Source organism: Rhinatrema bivittatum, chromosome 8 (assembly GCF_901001135.1).
Source record: "Rhinatrema bivittatum chromosome 8, aRhiBiv1.1, whole genome shotgun sequence".
NCBI lineage: Eukaryota > Metazoa > Chordata > Amphibia > Gymnophiona > Rhinatrematidae > Rhinatrema > Rhinatrema bivittatum.
The window spans coordinates 151,074,282-151,097,971 of record NC_042622.1 but is presented as its reverse complement, the minus strand read 5'-3'; the positions used below and the strand labels follow the sequence as shown (position 1 = coordinate 151,097,971).

General features: G+C 45.6%; 1 protein-coding gene across 2 annotated transcripts in view; it reads right to left on the bottom strand.

Moving 5' to 3' along the window:
• RCE1 (Ras converting CAAX endopeptidase 1) overlaps window positions 1-11,886 on the bottom strand; it is a 105,763-nt gene extending 93,877 nt beyond the window's left edge. The window contains exon 1 of one of the 2 annotated variants that reach the window (XM_029612454.1): window positions 10,778-11,886. In XM_029612454.1, coding sequence (XP_029468314.1) covers window positions 10,778-10,920 — 143 coding nt within the window. In that variant the 5' untranslated portion in view covers window positions 10,921-11,886. Of the gene's footprint in view, window positions 1-10,771 lie in introns of both variants that reach the window. The other variant, XM_029612455.1, reaches the window with a different exon arrangement.
• Window positions 11,887-23,690: the final 11,804 nt, after the last annotated feature.

The window sequence follows — 23,690 nt, the reverse complement described above, 5'->3', positions numbered from 1 at the left end:
GAATAGCTAGGGAAGTATTGAAAGACCTACCAGCCTCAGTTTGAAATTTTAAAATAAAGTGGGGGGGGGGGGGGGGCCAAGACACACATGATCCCATCACTAAGGAATAGTTCCCTCTACGTACAAGTGCAAGAGAAAGGAGAAGTCACTGTGGCACAGGCAGCCATCTCAGTTAGTTACCTTGGCCACCACATGTGGCTACCAGAGCTCCTCCACTGCTACTGTTTTCAGCACTCAGAATAAGTCACAGCCCGTGCTCAGTAAGGGGTAAGACAGAGGCTGGAAGGACTCAAGGGAGGCGGCTCAGAAGGGGGAAGATGTGCGCTGAACAAAGCAGGGCTTGCCTGTCCATACTGTGCAGGGTGTTTGTTCATTTCCATACTCCAGGACTCATGCTGTAGCGAGGAAGGGGAGGCATTTTGTGACTATACATGTTCTAAGAAATGGAGCTTCTACATTTTTAAGAGCCATTGCTGGTGTCTCTTGTTGCTGTTGGGTGCAGAGAGCAGAGCCCAGGTGCTGGTGTGGATCTGAGAATCAGGCAGGGGTGACCTGAGAAGGTCTGAAGGCACACTGGTTGGGAAACACAGATATAGACAGCCCATTCTGCAAGCCTGCAGGAAATGCCAGAACCTTTGACTTCTGGCTCTTGAGATCAACAGCAGCAGCCAAAGTGAAGTAGGTACCAGGAGGCTAGACCAGCGGTTCCCAACCCAGGGTCCACCAGAAGGGATGCAAGAAAGTTAAGCTGGGCTACTCCTACCTGTGATTAGCTGAATTGCTGCCAAAAGCCAGCAGAGTGAGAGGAGCACCTACTGCTGCCCCAGAGAAGCAACTGAGAAGGGCCACTTTTATCCAGTAGGAGTCTCACTGTCGCATAACCAGGAAAAAAAGAGGGAGTCCCCAAGAATAATAAACCCCACTGTGAGGATGTGAGGAAGAGCAGGACCAAATGCAGCAGTCAAAACCTTCAGTAGCCACTGCTGCACACTGAGGAAAGCAGGAGAAAGCAGGGTGATTGCAGCGGTGAGAAGCATTTCCTGCTCTGCCATTGGTCAGAAAGAGAGGAGAGCTCACCAAGAATGACAAGAGACAAGAGGAAGTTGAAATAGGGTTGATAGCATAAGAGGAAAGAGAGAGGGGAGAAGGAATGAAGGAAGGAAAGGAGAATAAAGAAGGAGACAGGAATACATGACTGACTGGTTACATGAAGTAAAAGTAAATGGCAGTCTATCAGGGGGGGGAGAGGACCGCCAGAGACTGGGGGAGAAAAGAAGGAGAAGATCCCAAAGAATCATGCTGGACCAGAGGAAAGGACAGAGGACCACCATGGTCCAGTTTATATAAGCTGTGGTCACTGTTTAAAAATATCATCTTGGGAAGCCCAGTCCAGACGTATTCCACGCATGAAAAAAAAAATGGAAGGAAGGCCAAACAACTGCCAGCATGGTTATAAGGTGAGGTGAAAGAGTCTGTTTTAGTCAAAAGAGCTTCTTTCAAAAATTGGAAAAAAAATAAAGGGGTCATCTGAAGAAAATAGGAAAAAGCATAAGCATTGGAAAGTTAGATGTTAAACCTTGATAAGATGGGCTAAAAAAAGAAATTTGAAAAGAAGCTGGTCACAGGGACAAAAACTCATAACAAAAACTTTTAAAAATATATCTAAAGCAGGCAGCCTGCGAGGGAGTCGTTTGGACTGTTAGATGATTGAGGGGTTTAAGGGGCACTTAGGGAACATGAGGCCAACTCGGAAAGACTAAATTAATTCTTTGCTTCAGTGGTTACTGAAGAGGATGCTGGGGAGATACCCATGACACAATCTGTATTCAAATAGGGATGATTCAGAAGAACAAACAAATCACGGTAAAGCTGGAAAATGTAATAAAGCAGACTGACAAACTAAAGAGTAGCAAATCACCAACACCAGATGGTATGTACATCCCAGAGTTCTGAAACTCAAAAATGAAAATGAGGATTTATTACTAGTAATTCCTAACCTATTCATTACAATTGTCCTTTGTACCCGAAGACTGGAGGGTAGCCAATGTAACTCCGATATTTTAAAAAAGGGCTACAGGAGTAATCCGGGAAACTATAGACCAGCAAGTCTTACATCAGTGCTAAAGAACAAAAATCATACAACATATAGAAAGACATTTTTTAATGGAATGGGACACAGCCAGCACGGATTTAACCAACAGAAATCTTGTCTACCCAAATCTTCTACTTTATTTGGAAGAGGTAAATAAACAGTGGATAACTGCGAGTTGGTGAATATAGTGTATTTGAATTTTCAGAAGACATTTGCAGAAGCACCCCATGAGAGACTCCTGAGAAAAAAAATGTTTAAAGTATTAGGATAGGAGGCAATGTCCTATTGTGGATTGCAAACTGGTTAAACGATAAGAAACATAGAATAGGACTAAATGGTCAGTTTTATTTTTGGAGAAGGGTAAACCATGGAATGCCTCAGGGATCTGTTCTGGGATCAGTGCTTTTTAATATATTTATAAATGATCTGGAAAGCAGAGTTGCTTACTTAAAAATAGGTGTTCTCGGAGGACCACAGGCTGTCAGTCCTCACATTTGGGTGACATCATCCAATGGAGCCCAGCATGGAAAATTTATGTCAAAGTTTCTAGAACTCTGACTGAACCTCTTTGAGCATGCTCACACATGCATTATACCACACAGATTCCCTTCACTTTTATAACTTAGAATTAAGAATAAAACCCATGTAGTGGAAATCCAACTCCATGGGGAGGCAGGTGGGTCTCATGAGGATTGATATTCTGCTGTCCTCAGAGAAAACCTGTTATAGGTAAGCAACTCTGCTTTCTCTAAGGACAAAAGGATGGTAGTCCTTATACATGAGCGACCCCCACCTCCCCCAACAAAAAAAGGGGACCAACAAAACAGGTGCCAATGAGCACAATAACCACCATGTTTTGTTGGTAACAGGAGGGGAGCAGTCCAAACAGAAATAATGGGCCCTAGGAGGGAACAGAGTTTGATCCTAAACCTCAAACGAGTTCCGAAAGACAGATTTGCCAAACCTGCTGTCACATCAGCCATCCCCATCCAAACAGTAATGTGATGGGAATGAGTGGATGGAACTACATGTCGCACCACTGCAGATCTCCTCCATGAGGACTGCTTGCAAGTGGGTCACCGAACCTACCTGGCTCGAACAGAGTGAGGCTTGACGTGCCTCCCAAGATGCAATCCTGCCTGGGCATAACAGAAGGGGATGCATGCAGTCTGCTAACCAATTGGAGAATGTCTGCTTGGCAATGGCGATCCCCAGCCTGTTCTGGTCAAAAGAAACAAAAAAGCTGGGTGGACTGTCGGGGGCTTCTGTCCACTCCAGATAGAAGGCCAAGGTTCTCTTGCAGTCCAAACTGCAGGGTTTGTTTGCCTTGGTGTAACTGAGGCCTGGGAAAGAATGTTAGCAGGACAATGGACTGGTTATGATAGAAGTCAGACATCACCTTAGGCAAGAACTTAGGGTGGTCTTGCAAACGCACCCAATCATGAAAAAACAAACAGTGTAAGGTGAATAGTTCACGAAGGCCTGGAGCTCACCAACCCTGTGTGCTGAATTGATCGCCACCAAAAATACGACCTTCCAGGTCAGGTATTTCAGGTCACAGAAGCACACACTGGCTCAAAAATGAGTTTTCATCAGCTGAGCTAAAGCCACTTTCAGGACCCAGGACACAGCAGGAGGCCTTAGGAGAGGTTTCAACTGAAGCACAGCCCACATGAAACATACAACTATAGGCTGTACAGTGATGGGTTTAACCTCTATACCATGATGATATGCACCAAATCGCACTTAAGTGAACCCTAATGGAGTTGGTCTTGAGGCCAGCTTTGGAGAGGTGTAGAAGATATTCAAGCAGTTTTGTGTGTTGAGCAGGAGAAAGGTTCTAAAGTCTTTTGCTCACACCACACAGAAAACTTCCTCCACTTCAGACCATAGGAGTTGATGGTGGAAGCTATGAAGATAAGATCAACCTCTCAACATCCAAGGTGTGAGAAACAAAGCTTGAAGTTTGCTATGTTGCAACCTGCCCAAATTCCGAGTGAAAGATCTGAGGAAGTCCCCAGTCTGATCGGTTTCCAGATGGATAACTCTGGAAGGCGTGAAACCAGACTTGTTTCGGCCAATGGGGAGCTATGAGAATTACAGTCCCCTTGTCCTCCCTGAGCTTCAAAGTCCTCACCACCAGTAGAGCTGGAGGATATGTGTACAGGAGACCCTGGCCCCAATGAAGGACAAAGGCATCTGGAGCAGAACTGAGGAACCTTCCTGTTCCATGGGGCTGCAAACAGATCCACTTCCGAGCTTTCTCAGAGGCGGAAGATCCAGTTCACTACCCCCTGGTCCAGAAACCATTCATGGGTTCTAAAGGATCAACTCAGCCTGTCTGCTACTCCATTCTCCAGACCGGCCAGATAAGTGGCCCTGAAAACATCCCACTAGAGAGGGCCCTTGACCATATCTGGACCGCTTCAGACACTGGAGGTAAGAGCCTGTATCTCCCTGCTTGTTGACAAAGACAACTAGGTGGCGATGTACTATCTGAATCAACACAATTTTGTTGGAGATCCGATCTCTGAAAGCCCACATCTATAACCGGATTTCTTGGAGCTCCAGGAAGTTGTTCTGACAGACATTCCTGGGCAGACCAAAATCCCTGGGTGCTGAGCCCATCTACATGGGCTCCCCAGCCTAAGGTGGACACATTTGTTAGGATAATTTTGACCCAAAGAATCTGGAAGGGCATACCCTGTTCCAAACTGAAAATTTACTGTCACAGAGAGAAAGAGCGAGTCAAATGCAGTCCCACAGATCCTGAGTGGCTTGAAGCCACTGGAACCTCAGAGTCCATTAGGCTCTCCACATGTGGAGATGTGCTAAGGGAATAACAAACTATTGCAGCCATGTGGCCCAACAGCCTCAACATGTACCATGCTGATATCTGCTGGCTTTTCTGAATCTCTGCCACAATGTTCATCTGATGGCCCGTTGCCAGAGCAGGAAGGCCTTAGCCTGAGCCATGCCCAGTAGGGCTATGATAAAGTCCAACTGAAGTGATGGGCTGAGATGAAACTTGGGGTAGTTGATGTCAAACTCTAGTAACTCCAGCACCCAGATAGTCAAGTGAATAGACTCTTTGGTCTCTGCCCAAGAGATACTCTTGAACTGCTAATCATCTAGATAGAGGAAAAGTCTGCAAATGTGTGCCGCCACCATGGCCAAGCATTCTGTAAAAACCCATGGGGCAGATACCAACCCAAATAACAGAATGCAATACTGGAAGTGCTGTTTCCCCAACATGTATTGGAAATACGTCTGGTGGCTGGGGAAGATCTTGATATGCGTGTATGTGTCCTTCAGATCAATAGAGCTTAGCCAATACTCTTTCTGCAGGAAAGGGATCAAGGTGCCCAGGGAAACCATCTTGAACTTTTCCCTTTTTAGAAATTTGTTGAAGGCCCTTAGGTCTAGATTGGATGGAGTCCCCCTGTTTTATTTAGAAATCAGGAAGTACTGGGAGTAAAATCCCTGCTTTCTCTGTCCTGGTGGAACAGGCTCGACCACATCGGCCATTAAGAGAGAGAACTCAGATATAAGTACTTCCTGAAGTGCTACTGGTCCCCAAAATAGACTCTGAGGGTGGAGGGGCACTCTACAGATTTAATTTGAACCCTCTTTGAATGATGTCAAGGACCCACTGGTCCAAGGTTACACTGGCTAACACAGAACCAGAGCCTGCCCTCGACTGGAAAGTCCTTCGCCATGGGTACAACGGTCTTGGCTACACTTCTTTGATCCAGTCAAAACTCCATCCCAGATGTTGACTGAGGTACTGGCTGGGGCTTTGTGGCCCTCTGCTGCCTTGGACAGCCACAAGGTGCCTGCTAGTGTTGACAGAACCAAGACGGCGGAAGACAGTGTGTCCTAGGGCAGAAGACAGACTCCCTTAGGCCAGATCTCAAGGCCCTCCTGGATGAAGAGTTCAGGTTCTGAGTGCCAGTGGAGAGCTGTGGAACATTGTGCAATGTTCAGGCATTTGAGCCACCACATCCTTCACCTTATCTCTAAAGAGATTTTCTCCTCTTGTATGACAAGTTTTTCCTGCATCTCCTGATGGAGATCTGAGGTCCACAGCCAGGCAAGTCTGCAAGCACAGATCCCTAAGGCAAACACTCTTTGAAAACATCATAGATTGAACAGACCCTGGGTTTTCTACACTACAGACCCTTATACACCAGCAAATGGAGGGCGTCTTACTGCTGCAGAGGCAGCTGCTAAGCCACCTCTTGCACCTGTTTCAGGATGACCCACCTATACAGGTCCATGAAGAACTGGTAGGCCGCTATGTGGGCAATGAGCATAGCTCCCTGAAACACCTTCCTCCCAAGTGTATCCGTGGCCCTCTGATCCTTCCCAGGGGCACCGCAGAATGGGTCTGAAGATGCTTGGCCATCTTGAGAGCTGATTAGACCACGACAGATTGGTGTAGCAGCTGATGGTTGTCAAATCCAGGAGCCTTTTAAATAAAGCATGTCCACCTTCCTATTAATGGGAACAGCTGATAGAGGGTTTTCCCACATCCTCATCAGCAACTCCATAAGAATCTCATGCACTGGGACTTCCACAATCTCCTTAAGTGGCTCTACATATTGGAGAATATCAAGCATATTGTGCCGGGTATCCTCCTCAGTCTGTAATATAAATGGGATGGCTTCCGCCCTCAACTGAACCAAACCTGTGAAAGAGAGGTCTTCTAGAGGAGATTTCCTTCTGCCTTTGGGAGCAGAGGCTTCAGAGAGGAGGCCATCTGATGCCTCGTCTTCCGAAGCTTCTGAGAAGCCTCTCCCCCAGAGTCAAAAAGATCCTCCTCCAGGTCATAGACAGGGATGGATCACAATGCTCTCTGTCCTTGGCCAGCAGTATGGGAACTGAATCAGCTGGCCAGGCGGGCTTCGATCTCGAGGCCAACTCCCGATTTCATGGGAGCTTCCTCCTCCAAGGAACCATAGACAAGCACCAGACAGGCTTGCGGCGGCTTTGTTGCCGGTGTCAGCATGGCACCAATAAACTCTTGTAAGGAACTGAGCAGCAGCTCGGGAAGCAATGGTACCAGTCCTGTTGGTGCACCAATACAGAGAACCTACAGCACCTTCTCAACGGCCTGCTGGACTTGCTTCTCCAAATGCTCTTCAAAAGATCACTGATGCCAAGATGGACTGGGATCCAGAAGGCAAAACCAGATTCTCTTTGGAAAAGAGAGGAAGATCATTGGCAGGCATCAGGACCAAGCCATGGCGAACCCACTCCTCATCCCAGAGTCGCTTCAGGAGCACCACAATGAAAGCTGCTGCATCCTGTGCCCGGCACCACACCAACAAGCACCAGTGCTTTTTCGGCCCATGCCAAGGCTGAAGACAATGAACTTGATGCCTTCAGCCTGTAGGAGGTGGGTGATGGCCCATCTCCAGTGTTCCTAGAAGTCACCAACGCTAACAGAGCCAATGGCCCTGCCGACACTGATGACCATTGGTGCAACTCAGAGGTCCCTTGAAGTTGGTGCCTTGAAAGCTGATGCAGATGAATTGGTCTTCTGGAGCCCAAAGAGCTGGTTTGTCTTCAACATCCACTCCCAGTGTCTTTTTGGGATCATCTGGGTGCATTTGCGGTAACCCCGGCTGTCATTCGATGTCCCCAAACAAAGGACCCATCTATCATGGGGATTCATGACAGACAAAGTCCTACTGCAATGAGGGCATCACTGGAACCCCAACGATGACATGGCATCACAAAATAAAAGGAACACAATATCGAAAATCGATGGCACCATCAGTTTATGGCCGGCAGGCAGAGAGCGCACTGCCATCCTGGGAGATGATACGAAATTAGACTTATCAGAAACATCGAAACCTATCGAAAGACACTAGGAGGGAAAACAGAGGAACCCTGCATCAACTTGCACAATCCCGAACCACCTGGATCCATGGAAAAGAAAAGACTGAAGGGACCCCATGTGGCTGCATGGTATAATGCATGCCCAGAGAGGCTCAGTCAAAGTTCTAGAAACTTTGACATGAGTTTTCCATGCCAAGCTCCATCAGATGTTGTCACCCATGTGTGGACTGCTATCCTGCTTGTCCCCTGAGAAAGAGGAAACAATAAGAGAGGTGATCAAATTTGTAGACACACAAAATTATTCTAAGTTATGAAATCACAAGCACATTGTGAAAAATTGCAGGACCACCTTGCGAGACTAGAAGAATGAGCATTCAAAAGGAAGATGAAGTTTAATGTGGACAAGTGCAAAGTGTAGCCCTGTGGGAATTCTGTGCTACTGTGGAACGCAGAATTCCCCTACTGTACATTTGTGCAGAATCTGCATGGTGGGGCTTGTTCTATTTTCATCACAAGCTGACTGGCCTCCACTTTTGGCAAAGATGGAACAGGCCCTGGCATGATGCGAGCGGAGGCCGACCTGCTCGCAGCAGGCCTCAAGTGAGAGAGTGAGTGCATGTGTGCATGCACAAGTAAGACTGTGAGCCTGGGTGTGAGAGAGAGCACCTATGTGAGGAAACTGTGAAGGAGTGTGTATATATGTGAGAGTCTGGGAGCTGGTGTGAGTGAAAAAGGGATTGTGTGTATGTGAACATGCTTGTTTGTGAGAGAGAGGGAGCCTGTGTGAGGGTGTGTTTATGTGTAATAGAGAGCCTATGTGAACGGATGTGTGTATGAGAGAGAAGGAGCCCGTATGAGAGGATGTGTATGTGCACTAGAGAGAGAGAATGTGCCTGTGTGAGGGGCAGTATTGAGAGAGTAGTCAAACTCTGGAAGTGTAGATAGAGTGGAAGCAATTGAGTCTAGAGTGGGGAGAGGAGAGATTGAGCCTAGAGGGGGAGGGGAGAGATAGTGGCAGGTGGAGGAGTTGAGGCCTGAGAGGGCAAAGTAAAAGGAGACTGGCCAGGGGAGTAGGGAGAAAGGGTGGAAGAGAAACTCTTTCAGTGAACTTCTAGGGAAATTCTGCTCAAAATATTTCCAACTCTGCATCTTTAAGTAATAACTTTTTTCTGTATTATTAAAGCCTGTATGTATATTGTGTTTTGACCCAATATAAAGCATGCAGAATTTTAAGTTTTTTTGTGCAGAATTCCCCCAGGAATAAAAGTGATGCACATGGGGAAAAATAACCCACACTATAGTTAAATGATGTTAGGTTCCATATTAGGAGCTAGAACTCAGGGAAAGGATCTGGGCTCCACAGTAGTCGATACTTTGAACTCCTCGGTTCAGTGAGCAGCAGCGGTCAAAAAAGCAAACGATGTTAGGAAAGGAACGGAGAATGTCATAATGCCTCTATTGGTCCATGGTGAGGCTGCACCTGGAGTACTGAGAACAGTTCTGGTCAACACATCTCAAAAAATATATAGTTTCATTAAAAACAGTACAGAGAAGGGCAACCAAAATGTTAATGGGGATGGAACAGCTTCCCTCGGAGGAAAGAATAAAGATGTTAGGGCTGTTCAGCTAGGGGGATATGATAGAGGTCTATAAAATCATGAGTGGAAGAGAACAAGTAAACATAAATCCATTATTTATTCTTTCAAAAAATACAAAGACATGGGGGACATGCCATGAAGTTAGTAACACATTCAAAATAAAAAAAATCAGAGAAAATTATTTTTCATACAACACAACTGTCAAGCCAGTTAGCAAAGCCGTTTAAAAAAAAAAAAAGAAGAAGAAGAAGAAGGTTTGGATAAGTTCCTGAAGGAGAAGTCAATAAACTGTATTAACCAAGCAGACTGAGGGAATAGCCACTACTTATCACTGAGCAATAGCAGCATATTTACTGTTTGGGTTCTTGCCAGATACTTGTGCCCTGGATTGGCCACCTTTGGAAACAGGTTACTGGGCTTAATAGACCCTCGGTCTGACCCAGTATGGCAATTCTTACATAACAAACAAGTTATTTAAGGGGACACACAGAAGTAGAGATCTCTTAAACCTTCTTCCCTTTGAAAAGCAGGCTATTGTTTTGCTTTTTCTAAGCTCTAAAATATTTTGTGACTATCATTTTTTGTATGTTTGCAAAAATAAATAAAAGTATAAACAAAAAGCAGGCTAAAGGGGATCAATTTTCAAAACCTTTTATGTGAGTAAATTGCTGTTCCCTGCTACTAAGGGTAAACGTACCTATGCTATGAACAGCAGGCATACTTTTACCAGTGGACAAGAGGAGTAGGGCTGGGTTAGGAATGTACCTGCATGAAGGTATGCAAGAGAATGTACAAATTAAATACCTGCATGGACTTTGTGCCTGCTTCAAATAAAATGCAAAAGTACACCTATAAAAATGCTGGCTTTCTCCAGCCAGCCTGAGTTTTCAAAAGAAAACTCCAGGGACAGTTTCTCTTTGAAAATTAAATTGTAGGACTGCCCCTACTTGGGCTGATTGTCAGGTTACACTTTTTTTTTTTTTTTTTTTTTTACTTGCTTCATTGCAGCTGGAGTGGGAGATGGAGGCCACTACTGACTTCAACCTTCAATTATGAGAGCAATTTTTGCATAGCTTTAGAAATTTCCCTCCTTATGCATTTAGTTTATGAGTGGAGAGTAAAACCATGGCTGATTCGGGCAACAGATACGAGTTTATCCAACCTAGATGCTTTCTAGCTCTCCAGCCCATACATGCAGCTGTTTTAAAGCCCCCTCCCTCCTCTGGCCATTTACCTTTACCTGGGCAGATCACTCTTCCATACATACAGGCTCCCCACGTAGGCACAGGCCAGGAGGAAGCAGGAGAGCACAGACAAGCAGCAAAGCGACCCGGCCCTGCTCCAGGAAGGGGAGAGGAGATCCCCTTCCTGCGGCACAGCCATCTTCCCCCTGCAACTGCAACAATATCGGCAAGCCCCAGCCGTCCCAGATATCTGCTCAAGGCCACCCTAGCAAGAGTGGAGGAAGGTACAAATGCCCCAACCATCTGATTGGCCCACACAAGCTCTGCTTCCTCGATCGCGTTTTCGCTTCCTGATAGCTCTTAAGGTGGATCGGATTCAGATAACTTTATTGCCGTGACAATTTTACATATATTGCCAAAATAATATACATGATTAAAATAAAAACATAAGAAGGGAAAAGGAAAACATTTTTAAAAATTATAGCTCAAGTTAAGATACAGGTCACGGTGGGAAAAGGCTCTGATGCAACTTGCATGCAGCAGGGGTTTGCTTGACAGAGCAGCCCCACGCTTTCATTTTTTTTAAGGTTGCCAACACCATGTTTCTTTAGACGAATTGATCCTGGATTTACTCTATTGTATGCATGAACTTGTTCTGATTCCGCTACCGATTATTTATAAATATTTGATATTTTTGCCTTTTCTAAGTTAATTTCAAAGCTCATTACAATCAGATTAAAGTTAAAGCTATATTACAACAGTATTACAATCAGTATAGGAAAATAGGAAGGAGAGGCATGATAATGTATTAAGAGGTGCAAGGGGGTTAGAATAGTAATTTAAGGTAGTATAAGGAATGGTAGGGGTATAAAAGTCCATTAGATGGATTGGGGCAGTGATCTTCACTATTTTTGAAACTAGGGCCCCTTTGCCAAAACAACTTCAATATGAGATCCAGGACCATTGCTGGACAAAATGGATGCTGTTCTGGACAAGCTGGGGAGTCCCCTCCAGTGATGCAGCCAGTCCAGCTGCCCAGGCACACTCAGAACAACTCATATAACTCTCTCTCTTTTTCTTTCATCCATTTCCCTTCTGTCAGCTCATCTCCAGACACACACACACACACTCTCAGCCCATTCCCCTCCCCCACTATCTCCTCTCCTTTAGCCACTTCCACTACTCTCTCCTCCCCAGCCCATCTCCCCCACCATTCTACTCCTCCAATTCCTCTCCCCCACATAAACTTTTCTTTCCCCAGTCACAGCTTTCACTCACTTATCAAACCTCCACCATCCATCTCCCATTCTCTCCAAGCCACATGCCCCTCCCCCCCCCCCCAAGTTTAAAAACCTCATTACCTTTTCTGGAGGCCTGATCTATGTATTTAGTGTATTTAGCTCATGCCTTTCCACCTTAGCTCAAGGCAAGTTGCATTCAGGTGTTATAGGTACTGATGACAGCACTGCCTCCAGAACAGCTGTTCTGTTTTCTTTTGTCATTATGCAGCTCTCAGTGATTGTGAACCATGGCTGCTCAAATTCCTGTGCTGTTCTCAGTCTCATGAGAATAATGCAAGAATTCAGGTACTGCATGGCTCAATCTGAAAGCTGTGCCAGTGTCAAAAGAAAATAGAACAGCTGTTCCAGAGGCAGTACTGGTTGCAAGCCTCCAGAAAAAATGTAGGGAAGAGGATCAAGGAGTCACCAATGAAGAAGGATGGATTACAAATTCACAGAAAACAAAAGATACAACAGTGCAGTTGTACTGGGAAGGCAGGAATCCAGTGCAATGGAAGAGAGAATAACCAGCAGTGACCCTAACAGCAGCAACTACAAATCCATGCATGCAGCAGGGTAAAATCAGGTCAATCTAGTGCCACCTCGTGGTGGCACCAAATCAATGCATAGAACTTGGTTCCCCTTAAAGAAAACTAAGAGAAAAGAACTAATCAAATTTTAAAGAAAACCAGTGTAACATGACTGTAAATCAGTAATGAAAAACATTGCATATGATAAATTATTAAATACTTCAGAGAAGAACAAAATCCAAGAGGAAAGGGGTGGGCAGAGCACGCTATTCAATGCCTACTGGCTGGCGAAGGTATCTACCGAGCCAGTAGACACCGGGAAGAAGAGCTTCGTTTGGAGGCAGGAGCTGGAAGAGATCTTTGCAGTCCATCCAGTTAATGCCTTCTGGTCTTGAAGATGGCCATTTTTGCAAGAGCCAAGAGGAGGACGATGAGGAGGTCCCTTGCTTAATAAGCTGAGGTCTCAGACACGGTGTACCCAAAAATAAACATGTGAGGGCAGAATGGAGCCAAACCTGCAGGAGCAGAATAAAAAAAAAAAAAAAAGGGAGGGTGAGGAGTCTGTGAAATGGACTAGAAATGCACTCATGCTGAGAGCACCATGTAGGATTCTCCAGCTCAAGTTCCCAGTGGGCTTTGGGATGTGCTGAGAATAAAAGAAAGCCCAGTGGGGGGTCTCGCTCTCATCTGGAAAAATGCTTCCTGCCAGGTGGTGTCTGGGCGGGAGATGAGGGCGAGAATGTGCACGGTGGGCAGCATGAGCAAGTAGATTTTTTTTCCTCAACATGGTGGAGAAACGTGTTGGAGTGAATTCTGAAAACCTGGATGAGCTGTCATGAGTAGGCTGAGGGGGTTTAAGGGGGTGGAAGCTGATAAGCAGATCCAGATGCGTGGGGCTCCGAGTCAGGTGGGGACATCCAGTATGCAAAAATCCCCTCAAGGAAGGAGCACTGGTCAGGTGACATGTTGCTCCTGATCTCCTGGAACAAATGATGTGAGACATGAGGGGTTGTGAGACCCAATAGATGGGCTAGGGTCTCTGGAGTCACCAACCTGTGCACGAGATCCCAACCTTTATGAGGACGGATCTAGTGAAGCTCGAGGAAAGGCTTTTAGGTCTGGCAGCTAAGATTTACTGCATTTACCCAAGGGAAATTGGAGGTGAAATTCTTCTAAGCACAAAGGAAGAGTGGAATCTGGGGGTGATTGTATCTGATGACCTTAAGGTGACCAAACAGATGAAAAAAATCAATGGTAGAAGCCAGAAATACGCTTGGATTCAAAGGGAGAGGAATGGTCAGCAGGAAGAGAGATGATATTGCCCCTGTATAGGGTCCTGGTGAGACCTCACTTGGAATACTGTGTACAATTCTGGAGACCGCAATTTCAAAAGGATATATGCCAGTTGGAGTTGATCCAGAGGGTGGCTACTAAAATGATTAGTGGACTTTGTTCTGAAGAATATGGGGATAGACTTAAAGATCTAAACATGCATAACCTAGAGGATAGGGGAGGTTGAGGAGATATGATAGAGATATTTAAATATCTCAAAAGTTTCCATGCATAGGAGGCAGGCTTCTTTCAATGGAAAAGAGGTCATGGGACGAGAGTAAAAGGGGATAGACTCAGGAAATATTTCTTTACAGAGAGAGTAATGGATGCATGGAATGGCTTCCCAGTGGAGGTGGTAGAGACAAGAAAGCAAGGAATAAATAGAGGGGATCTCTGAGGGAGTGATGGGAATTGCAAGAGCTACATACATTGGACAGATGGGCAGGCTAGATGGGTCTTATGGTCTTTTTCTGCCATCATATCACTAGAAGGGTGATAATTCCTCAGAAGAATTGCATTATACAGGGAAGGAAGGTAATTCCTTAGGAAGAGAAGAGCACAATTACAGAGGAAAATTCCTCATCAATATGAGGGAAGAGGAGAGAGAGACCACCCAGAGAGGGGTCAGCACTATGAGTGAAAATGGACAATCATTCCCCAGTATAGAGTCAGCACTATAGATTAAGAGAGCTATTGCCCAAGGGGTCAGTAACATGGGGGTGAACACAAATTCTCCAGCAAGAAGTCAGCACTATGTGGGAAAAGGAAAAAGACGCTCTAGGGAGGGCTCAGCATTATGAAGGAAGGGGAGGGAGATTCCACATGAAGCACGAATACTATGGGGAATGGTAGGAGATTTTTTCAGGGAAGGAAGGAGATTCCCCAGGAAGAGGTCAGCTCTATAGAAAAGGAAAAGTGCCTACCAAACAGTAAGCACCATTAGGGAGACTCATCAGGGAGATAACAGCAGCATAAGGAGAGGGAAAGAGATTTTCTACTGAGGGTCAACACTATGGGTATTGGGGGAGGGGGGATCCACTGCCTCAGGGAACTAGCACTGTAGGAGGAGAGATGGAATTCTTCAGATAAGGCTCAGCAATTTGGTGAAGGACAGAGAGAGATTCCACTTAGCAGTATGTCCAGAGGGGAAGGCTCCCCAGGGGTGAGAGGGGGCAGCAAAGATAAAACAGATGGACCAGAGATTTCTCATAGAACTGGAATAGCAGAATTGGGACTCCCTTACCAAATTAAGTTTTAACAGAGCCTCAATACTCCGCTTACTGCTTCTCGCTCTCCATGAGAAAATCCCTACTTTTTTTACGCATTACTAGAGGGAGGTTGTTAATTTAGCCCTCTAACACACCAGTAAACCCACTCTCATTAAATCCTTCAGGGACTAATGCACAAAGTACCAAAACAGTGCTGCTCTGAAACCTCGGGAGAAACCCAGGCTATTAAAAAAACAACATTTGCTGCATTTATAGATCAGATACATTTTAGTTTTCTTAGAGACTGCAAAACATTATGCGGAACCAAATTCATACCAGACTTTATCCCAATGACCCAGCCTCTATTGTACAGACAATCCCGGTTTAACCCAGTGCATGCATGGAACTGTTGAGCAGATGCATCCCCAGATTATCCCCAGTGCACCCATGGAAATACGGTCCTGACTGCCGTACGAAAAGTAGGAATTATACGTTCATGCATGCACCAGAGAGGAGCGTAAAACTAGGACTGATTCAGGCAAAAGATACGAGTTCACCCAACCTAGATGCTTTCTAGCTCCCCAGCCCATACATGCAGCTGTTTTAAAGCCCCCTCCCTCCTCTGGCCATTTACCTTTACCTGGGCAGATCACTCTTCCATACATACAGGCTCCCCACGTAGGCACAGGCCAGGAGGAAGCAGGAGAGCACAGACAAGCAGCAAAGCGACCCGGCCCTGCTCCAGGAAGGGGAGAGGAGATCCCCTTCCTGCGGCACAGCCATCTTCCCCCTGCAACTGCAACAATATCGGCAAGCCCCAGCCGTCCCAGATATCTGCTCAAGGCCGATCTAGCAAGAGTGGAGGAAGGTACAAATGCCCCAACCATCTGATTGGCCCACACAAGCTCTGCTTCCTCGATTGGATTCAGGCAGCTCGTGTTTACGCTTCCTGACAGCTCTTAAGGTGGATCGGATTCAGGCAACTTTATTGGCATGACAATTTTACATATATTGCCAAAATAATATACATGATTAAAATAAAAAACATAAGAAAAGAAAGGGAAAAATTACAAAAGTTATAACTCAAAGACACTGGTTATGGTGGAAAAGGTTCAGCAGAGCAAAGCAGAAAAGAATGTAAAACTTTAAATCAAACCAATATAAAAGAAAATGTGCCCTAGGATTAACTCTGCCTAAAAATAAAACTCACCCTTAAACTAAAACCCTCCAAAATTGCCCCTGCCTAAATAAAACATCACCCTGAAAATAATGAGGGAGAGAAAGAGTGTGCATGAAGGAGATGGAGTGGAGCCAGCATGTGTGTGCATGGAAGAGAGGGAGTGGAGCCAGCATGTGTGGAGGAACCAGAGTGTCTGTGTATGTGTAAAGGAGAGGGAGTGGAACCAGCATGTGTGTGCATGGAAGAGAGGGAGTGGAGCCGGCATGTGTGGAGGAACCAGGGTGTATGTGTGTAAGGCCCCCTTGACTACTTACCTCGCTCTGCATTCCTGGGTCCGGGACTGACCTGGGAGGAGCCCCCTTAGGGCAGACTCCATCGGTCCTCAGGTTCTTTGTGCCACCTGGTGCCTCCACCTGGGGAAGAAGGTGTTAGTGGGTGGGATTTCCCTCCCTTCACCCCAGGAAACAAATGGGACTGTGAACAAGGCTGGAAGTATGTACAAATATATACAGGTTTATTAGACTGTACAAGTATATACATTTCTACATGACGATGTACATTGCTAATAGGATGTCAAACAGCATGCTTATCTATCTATCTATCTATCTATCTATCTATTTATTTATTTATTTATCGAGTTTTATATACCATCATTCGGTTTCGCCATCACAATGGTTTACAAAGTTTCGATGTTTACAGAGTGTTCAAAAATTCATGCGATTGTTAACATAGTTATTGAAGGCGTTATAAACGTAGTTCGGTTGTCAAACTGTACAGGTTATATTACGTGCTTGCGTTGGTTCTACATGTTTATATGGGCCGGTAGGGAGGTTAGTAGTCTCAGCGCACACAACTATATTCATTTCTACATGGTAGCAAGGACATTTAGTATTTGACAATTTGGGGTTGTTGGCCCCCACAATATACCACCATATAGAATAGAAGGGACCTCTTTTTTTCCCCAAGTCATCCATGTGAAAGGATGCAACTGGGCTGGTGGCAGTGTTGGCCTGGAGGTTCCGTTGTAACTAAATCGTCCCTTCTGTTCCGCTGAGAAATCCGTGCTAATGCTGGGGTCCATGCCCCCTGGTGAGACCCCACTCCACCTCCTGGTCTGTCATTGGGGTTCAAGCCCTCCTGGGGAACCCAACTCTGACTTCTGAACTGCTAACTGGGGATCCACCCTCCTGGGAGACCCAACTCCACCTCCCAACTGCCGCTGTGGTCCACGGCCTCCTAGGGGACCCGACTGCACCTCTGGGCCTGCCACTGGGGTCCCCTTGCTCAAGGGAGACTGCTCCACCTCCTGATCTACCACTGGGTTACCCTTGCTCCTGGGGACCGCTCAATCTCTAGATCTGCTTCTGTTCTTCCATTCTCCTCCCTTGGTAGGAGGGTTTTCCCTGGCTTGGGTTTTACAGTTCCACTAGGCTCATGGTTGTTTAGCATTCAGTGATTCAGGTCCTCCACTCGTGGCCAGTCATTCACTGTCACCTAGCCTGGATAAGTCACCTTCTCTCAACCTAAAGGCTAAGAGCCAGGCAGGCCCACAGAAAGAGACCATGTGCACACCCCTCCATCCTACCTAGGCTTTTTCTCTTGTCTGGGAACTGGGTACCAAAGTGTCTGACTACTCTTGTTAGTCAGGGAGAAAATCTGTTTGCTTCCTAGGACTGTTTTCCAGTACATTTCTCTCATAAATCCCTTTCCCAGTCATAGTTCTGTAATTTAGGAGTTTTAATCCTTTGATTTTTAGTGATATTTTCTATAAAATTACCATCAGTAGTCCAGGGGGCTGAGACATGCAAATCTCCTAGCTGACTCTCTGACTAATCTTTTCAATGGTCATTTAAGCACCTTCACAGCAAGGGGTCTGGCAATCTTTTAAATTTTCTGGGCTGGAGGCTCAAGTTACATAGTTGCACTGTTCTCCATTTTTTCTCTACTGCAGTTCACTTAAATGGTAGCATGTTCAAACCCTCTGTCTCTTGTGAGGGGGGGGGGGTGTTTCATGTGTATGTGTAGGAGAGGGAGTGGAGCCAGCGTAATTGTCTACCTCAACGATGTGCTAGTCTACTCCCAGGACCTGCCTTCACACCGTCAGCATGTCCGTCAAGTCCTCCAAATACTTAGGGAGCATAGTCTGTACGCGAAACTTGAAAAATGTAGTTTCGAGAAGACGTCCCTGCCATTCCTGGGCTACATAATCTCTGCAACAGGCTTCCAAATGGATCCTGAGAAGTGGCGGCAATTAAGAATTGGCCCCGGCCGAGGGGTCTCAAAGCGTTGCAACGCTTCCTCGGCTTTTCCAACTTCTACCGTCACTTTATTCCTAACTACTCCTGTATGTGGCCCCGTTGACTGCCCTCACCCGAAAGGGAGCCAACGTGGTGGATTGGCCTGTTTCCGCTTGCCAAGCCTTCAAGGTCCTCAAGGAAGTGTTCTTGTTGGACACCTGTCTTCGTCATCCTGACCCTAGCCGGCCCTTTGTGGTGGAAGTCGATGCCTCCAATGTGGCCATGGGGGCCGTGCTGAGCCAGTACTCCGATTCTGGACAATTGCTACCCTGTTCATATTTCTCGAAGAAATTCTCACCGGCAGAAAGCAACTACTGTGTTGGCGATAAAGAGTTGCTAGCCATGAAACTTGCCCTGGAGGAATGGAGACAGTGGTTGGAGGGGGCCAACCATCCGGTAACGATTTACACCGACCACAAAAACTTACCATTCTTGAAGCAAGCCCAGCGCCTGAACCCAAGGCAAGCCCGGTGGTCGCTGTTTTTTGATCGGTTTAACTTTACCCTACGCTACCAACCCGGCTCTAAGAACATTCAAGCCGACGCGCTCTCGCGCTCCTCTGAGGTTGAAGAAACTTCTGACACTCCCCAGTACATCTTGGATCCCATGAACGTGAGCCTCGCAACAACTTTGGTGTCCTCCCAAGGAAAGACCATCATTCCACATCGCTCCCGGAGAGCAGTCCTCACTTGGGCCCATGACTCCCTCACTGGGGGTCATTCTGGCTGTAAAGGGACATTAGACCTGTTGAACCGGTTCTATTGGTGGCCGACGGTGAGACAGGATGTCCAAGCCTTTGTGGGCTCTTTCCCTACCTGCGCTGTACAGAAGCCGCTCATCGGGAGGCCCAGGGGCCTGTTACAACCATTACCCATCCCGGTGGAGCCTTGGACACACATCTCCACCGACTTTCTCGTGGACCTTCCCGTCTCAGGAGGTAATTCGGTCATTTGGGTGACCATAGACCGATTCTCCAAGATGGTGCACTTTGTCCCCTTGCCAAAGTTGCCTTCTGCACCTGACTTAGCCAATCTCTTCACTCAACATATCTTTAGACCTCACGGTCTTCCACAGGATATAGTCTCAGATCAAGGACCACAGTTTACTACTTGATATTGGAAAGCACTTTGCAAACGCTTCAGTGTGCAACTTAGTCTTTCATCTGCGTTCCATTCCCAGAGTAATGGGCAAACGGAACGGACTATCCGAACATTAAAGACCTTTCTCCGTTCGTTCGTGAATGAACGACAAGATAATTGGGCCAAGTTACTCCCTGGTTCCAGTACCCGAGTCCTGCTACAGTTCCTGCCTGGTTCCAGTACCCGAGTCTTGCTACAGTTCTTGCCTGGTTCCAGTATCTGAGTCTTGCTACAGTTCCTGTCTACTGTTCTAGTCTGGTTCCAGTTCTCAGTCCTGCTCATCAGCCTGCCCGCTCCAGTCTCAAGATCATCAACCCACCTAAGTCCTAGCGGCCAGGCTCCTACAGGCTCCTCCCGGGGGGGCTTCGGCTTCCAAGGGTGAAGAGCACCTCTACGTCCTGCCTGAACATCTGTTTCCCGGCCTGCGGTGTACCAGAGACATTGAATACCTTTCCCAGTCTCTTGCAGGTCGGCCCAAGGGTCCACTAAATTGAGACTCCATAACAATGCTGGCTCAGACCAAGGGTCCATCAAGCCCAGCATCCTGTTTCCAACAGAGGCCAAACCAGGCCACAAGAACCTGGCAAGTACCCAAACACTGAGAATATCCCATGCTACTGATGCCAGTAATAGCAGAGGCTATTCCCTAAGTCTTGATTAATAGCAGTTAATGGACTTCTCCTCCAAGAACTTATCTAAACCTTTTTTAAACCCAGCTACACTAACTGCACTAACCACATCCTCTGGCAACAAATTCCAGAGCTTAATTGTGCATTGAGCGAAAAATAATTTTCTCCGATTAGTCTTAAATGTGCTACTTGCTATCTTCATGGAGTGCCCCCTAGTCCTTCTATTATCTGAAAGTGTAAAAAACTGATTCACATCTACTCGTTCAAGACCTCTCATTATTTAAAGACCTCTATCATATCCCCCCTCAGCCGTCTCTTCTCCAAGCTGAACAGCCCTAACATCTTCAGTCTTTCCTGAAAGAGGAGCTGTTCCATCCCCTTTATCATTTTGGACGCCCTTATCTGTACCTTCTCCATCGCAACTAAATCTTTTTTGAGATGTGGTGACCAGAATTGTACACAGTATTCAAGGTGCGGTCTCACCATTATGACATTTTATGTTTTGTTAACTATTCCCTTCTTAATAATTCTTAACATTGTTTGCTTTTTTGATTGCTGCAGCACACTGAGCTGACGATTTTAATGTATTATCCACTATGATGCCTGGATTTTTTTCCTGGGTGATAGCTCCTAATATGGAACCTAACATCGTGTAACTACAGCAAGGGTTGTTTTTCCCTATATGCAACACCTTGCACTTGTCCACATTAAATTTCATCTGCCATTTGGATGCCCAATCTTCCAGTCTAGCAAGGTCCTCCTGCATTGTATCACAATCCGCTTGGGATTTAACTACTCTGAATAATTTTGTATCATCTGCAAATTTGATAACCTCACTTGTTGTATTTCTTTCCAGATCATTTGTAAATATATTGAAAAGCACCGGTCCAAGTACAGAGTCCTGAGGCACTCCACTGTTTACCCTTTTCCACTGAGAAAACTGACCATTTAATCCTACTGTCTGTTTCCTGTCTTTTAACCAGTTTATAATCCACGAAAGGGACATCACCTCCTATCTCATGAATTTTTAGTTTTCTTAGAAACCTCTCATGAGGGACTTTGTCAAACGCCTTCTGGAAATCCAAAAAAACTACATCTACTGGTTCACCTTTATCCACATGTTTATTAACCCTTTCAAAAAAATGAAGCAGATTTGTGAGGCAAGACTTCCCTTGGGTAAATCCATGTTGACTGTGTTCCATTAAACCAATTCTCTCTATATGCTCTGTGATTTTGATCTTTAGAATAATTTCCACTATTTTTCCCAGCACTGAAGTCAGGCTCACTGGTCTATAGTTTCCCGGATCTCCCCTGGAGCCCTTTTTAAATATTGGTGGGTTTTTGGCCACCCTCCAGTCTTCAGGTGCAATGGATGATTTTAATGATAGGTTATACATTTTAACTAATAGATCTGAAATTTCATTTTTTAGTTCCTTCAGAATCCTAGGATGCATACCATCCAGTCCAGGTGATTTGCAACTCTTTAGTTTGTCAATCTGGTCTACTAATTCTTCCAGGTTCACAATGATTTGGTTCAGTTCATCTGACTCATCACCCTTGAAAACCATCTCCGGAACTGGTATCTCCCCAATATCCTCATTAGTAAACACAGAAGCAAAGAATTCATTTAGTCTTTCTGCAATGGCCTTATCTTCCCTAAAAGCCCCTTTAACCCCTCGGTAATCTAATGATCCAACCAACTCCCTCACAGGTTTCTTATTTGGATATATTTTAAAAAGTTTTTATTATGAGATTTTGCCTCTATGGCCAACTTCATTTCAAATTCTCTCTTTGCCTGTCTTAACAATGTTTTACCCTTAACTTGACAAAGTTTATGCTTTTTCCTATTTTCTTCAGATGGATCCTTCTTCCAATTTTTTAAGGATTTTTTTTGGCTAAAATAGCCTCTTTCACCTCATCTTTTAACCATGCCGGTAATCGTTTTGCCTTCTTTCTACTTTCTTAATGCGTGGAATACATCTGGACTGCCCATCTAGGATTGTATTTTTAAACAATGCTAATGTCTGTTGAACACTTTTAACCTTCGCAGCTGCATCTTTCAGTTTTTTTCTAACTATTTTCCTCATTTTATCAAAGTTTTCCTTTTGAAAATTTAGTGTTAGGGCTGTAGATTTACTTATTGTCCCCCTTCCAGTTAATAGTTTAAATCTGATCATGTTATGATCACTATTGCCAAGTGGCCCCACTACCGTTACCTCTCTCACCAAATCCTGCCGTCTACTAAGAATTAAATCTAAAATAGCTCCTTCTCTCGAGGGTTCCTGAACCAATTGCTCCATGAAGCAGTTGTTTATTCCATCCTGGAACTTTATCTCTCTAGCATGTCCCAATGTTATATTTACCCAGTCAATATTGGGGTAATTGAAATCTCCCATTATTACTGCAATGACAAATTGGTTAGCTTCCCTGATTTCTCTTAGCATTTCATCATCTGTCTGACCATTTTGTCCAAGTGGACGGTAGTATACTCCTATCACTATACTCTTACCCAACACACGTGGGATTTCTACCCATATAGATTCTACTGAGCATTTAGTCTCGTTTATAATCCTGTTGGACTCTATACCCTCCCGGACATAAAGTGCCACACCCCCACCAAGTTGATCTTCCCTATCATTACAATATAATGTCTTCTCACATCAACTAAGTCAAATGGGGCTATTCTCCTTGATCTTTCCTGGAATGGAGTGTCATCTGTAAGACGTTTATGGTGTTCTACACCCTTTGCACACCCCACATTGCACTCAGACCACGAGAACACGTTAGCAAGTTGTGCTTATTTTTGTTGTAGTCTGGCCTTCCAAGATCGGGGAATCAGGGAATCCCCAAACTGGAATACATTTGGGTCAATAGTCTGGGTACACCTCCCTTTAAGTTCCACTTTCTACACAGCCTCCACTCAGCTCACTGTGGCCACTCTGATCCCTGGGGGTAACTGGACAGGGTGGTTAGACTCATTCTTCAGCCTAACAAATTCTTTCTGTGTCCGTCCCCCATCTAGAGTTAGTACACCATTTTGCACCAGTAAACCTGCAGGCAATCGGTCCTTTACTGGGGCCTCGACTATCACTGTGCTGTGTGCAAAGATGGCATCGACTGTCAAGCGGTTATTTAACTCCTTCACACCTCCTGGGGGAATTTCAATAGGGGTTTTGCTCCTTTGCCTTATCTCCCCCACTACATTCAACACCTCATTTCTGTGCTATCTCCCTATAAAGTATGCTTGTAACAGCATTACATCTGGGGAGGGATGCCAGTCTCAGCCGCCCATGGCCTCCTGGCCTCCTGGAATGCCTGTGCCATTCGGCCAAATATGTAGGAATTGGTACCTAATAACACAGGGATATGGGTTC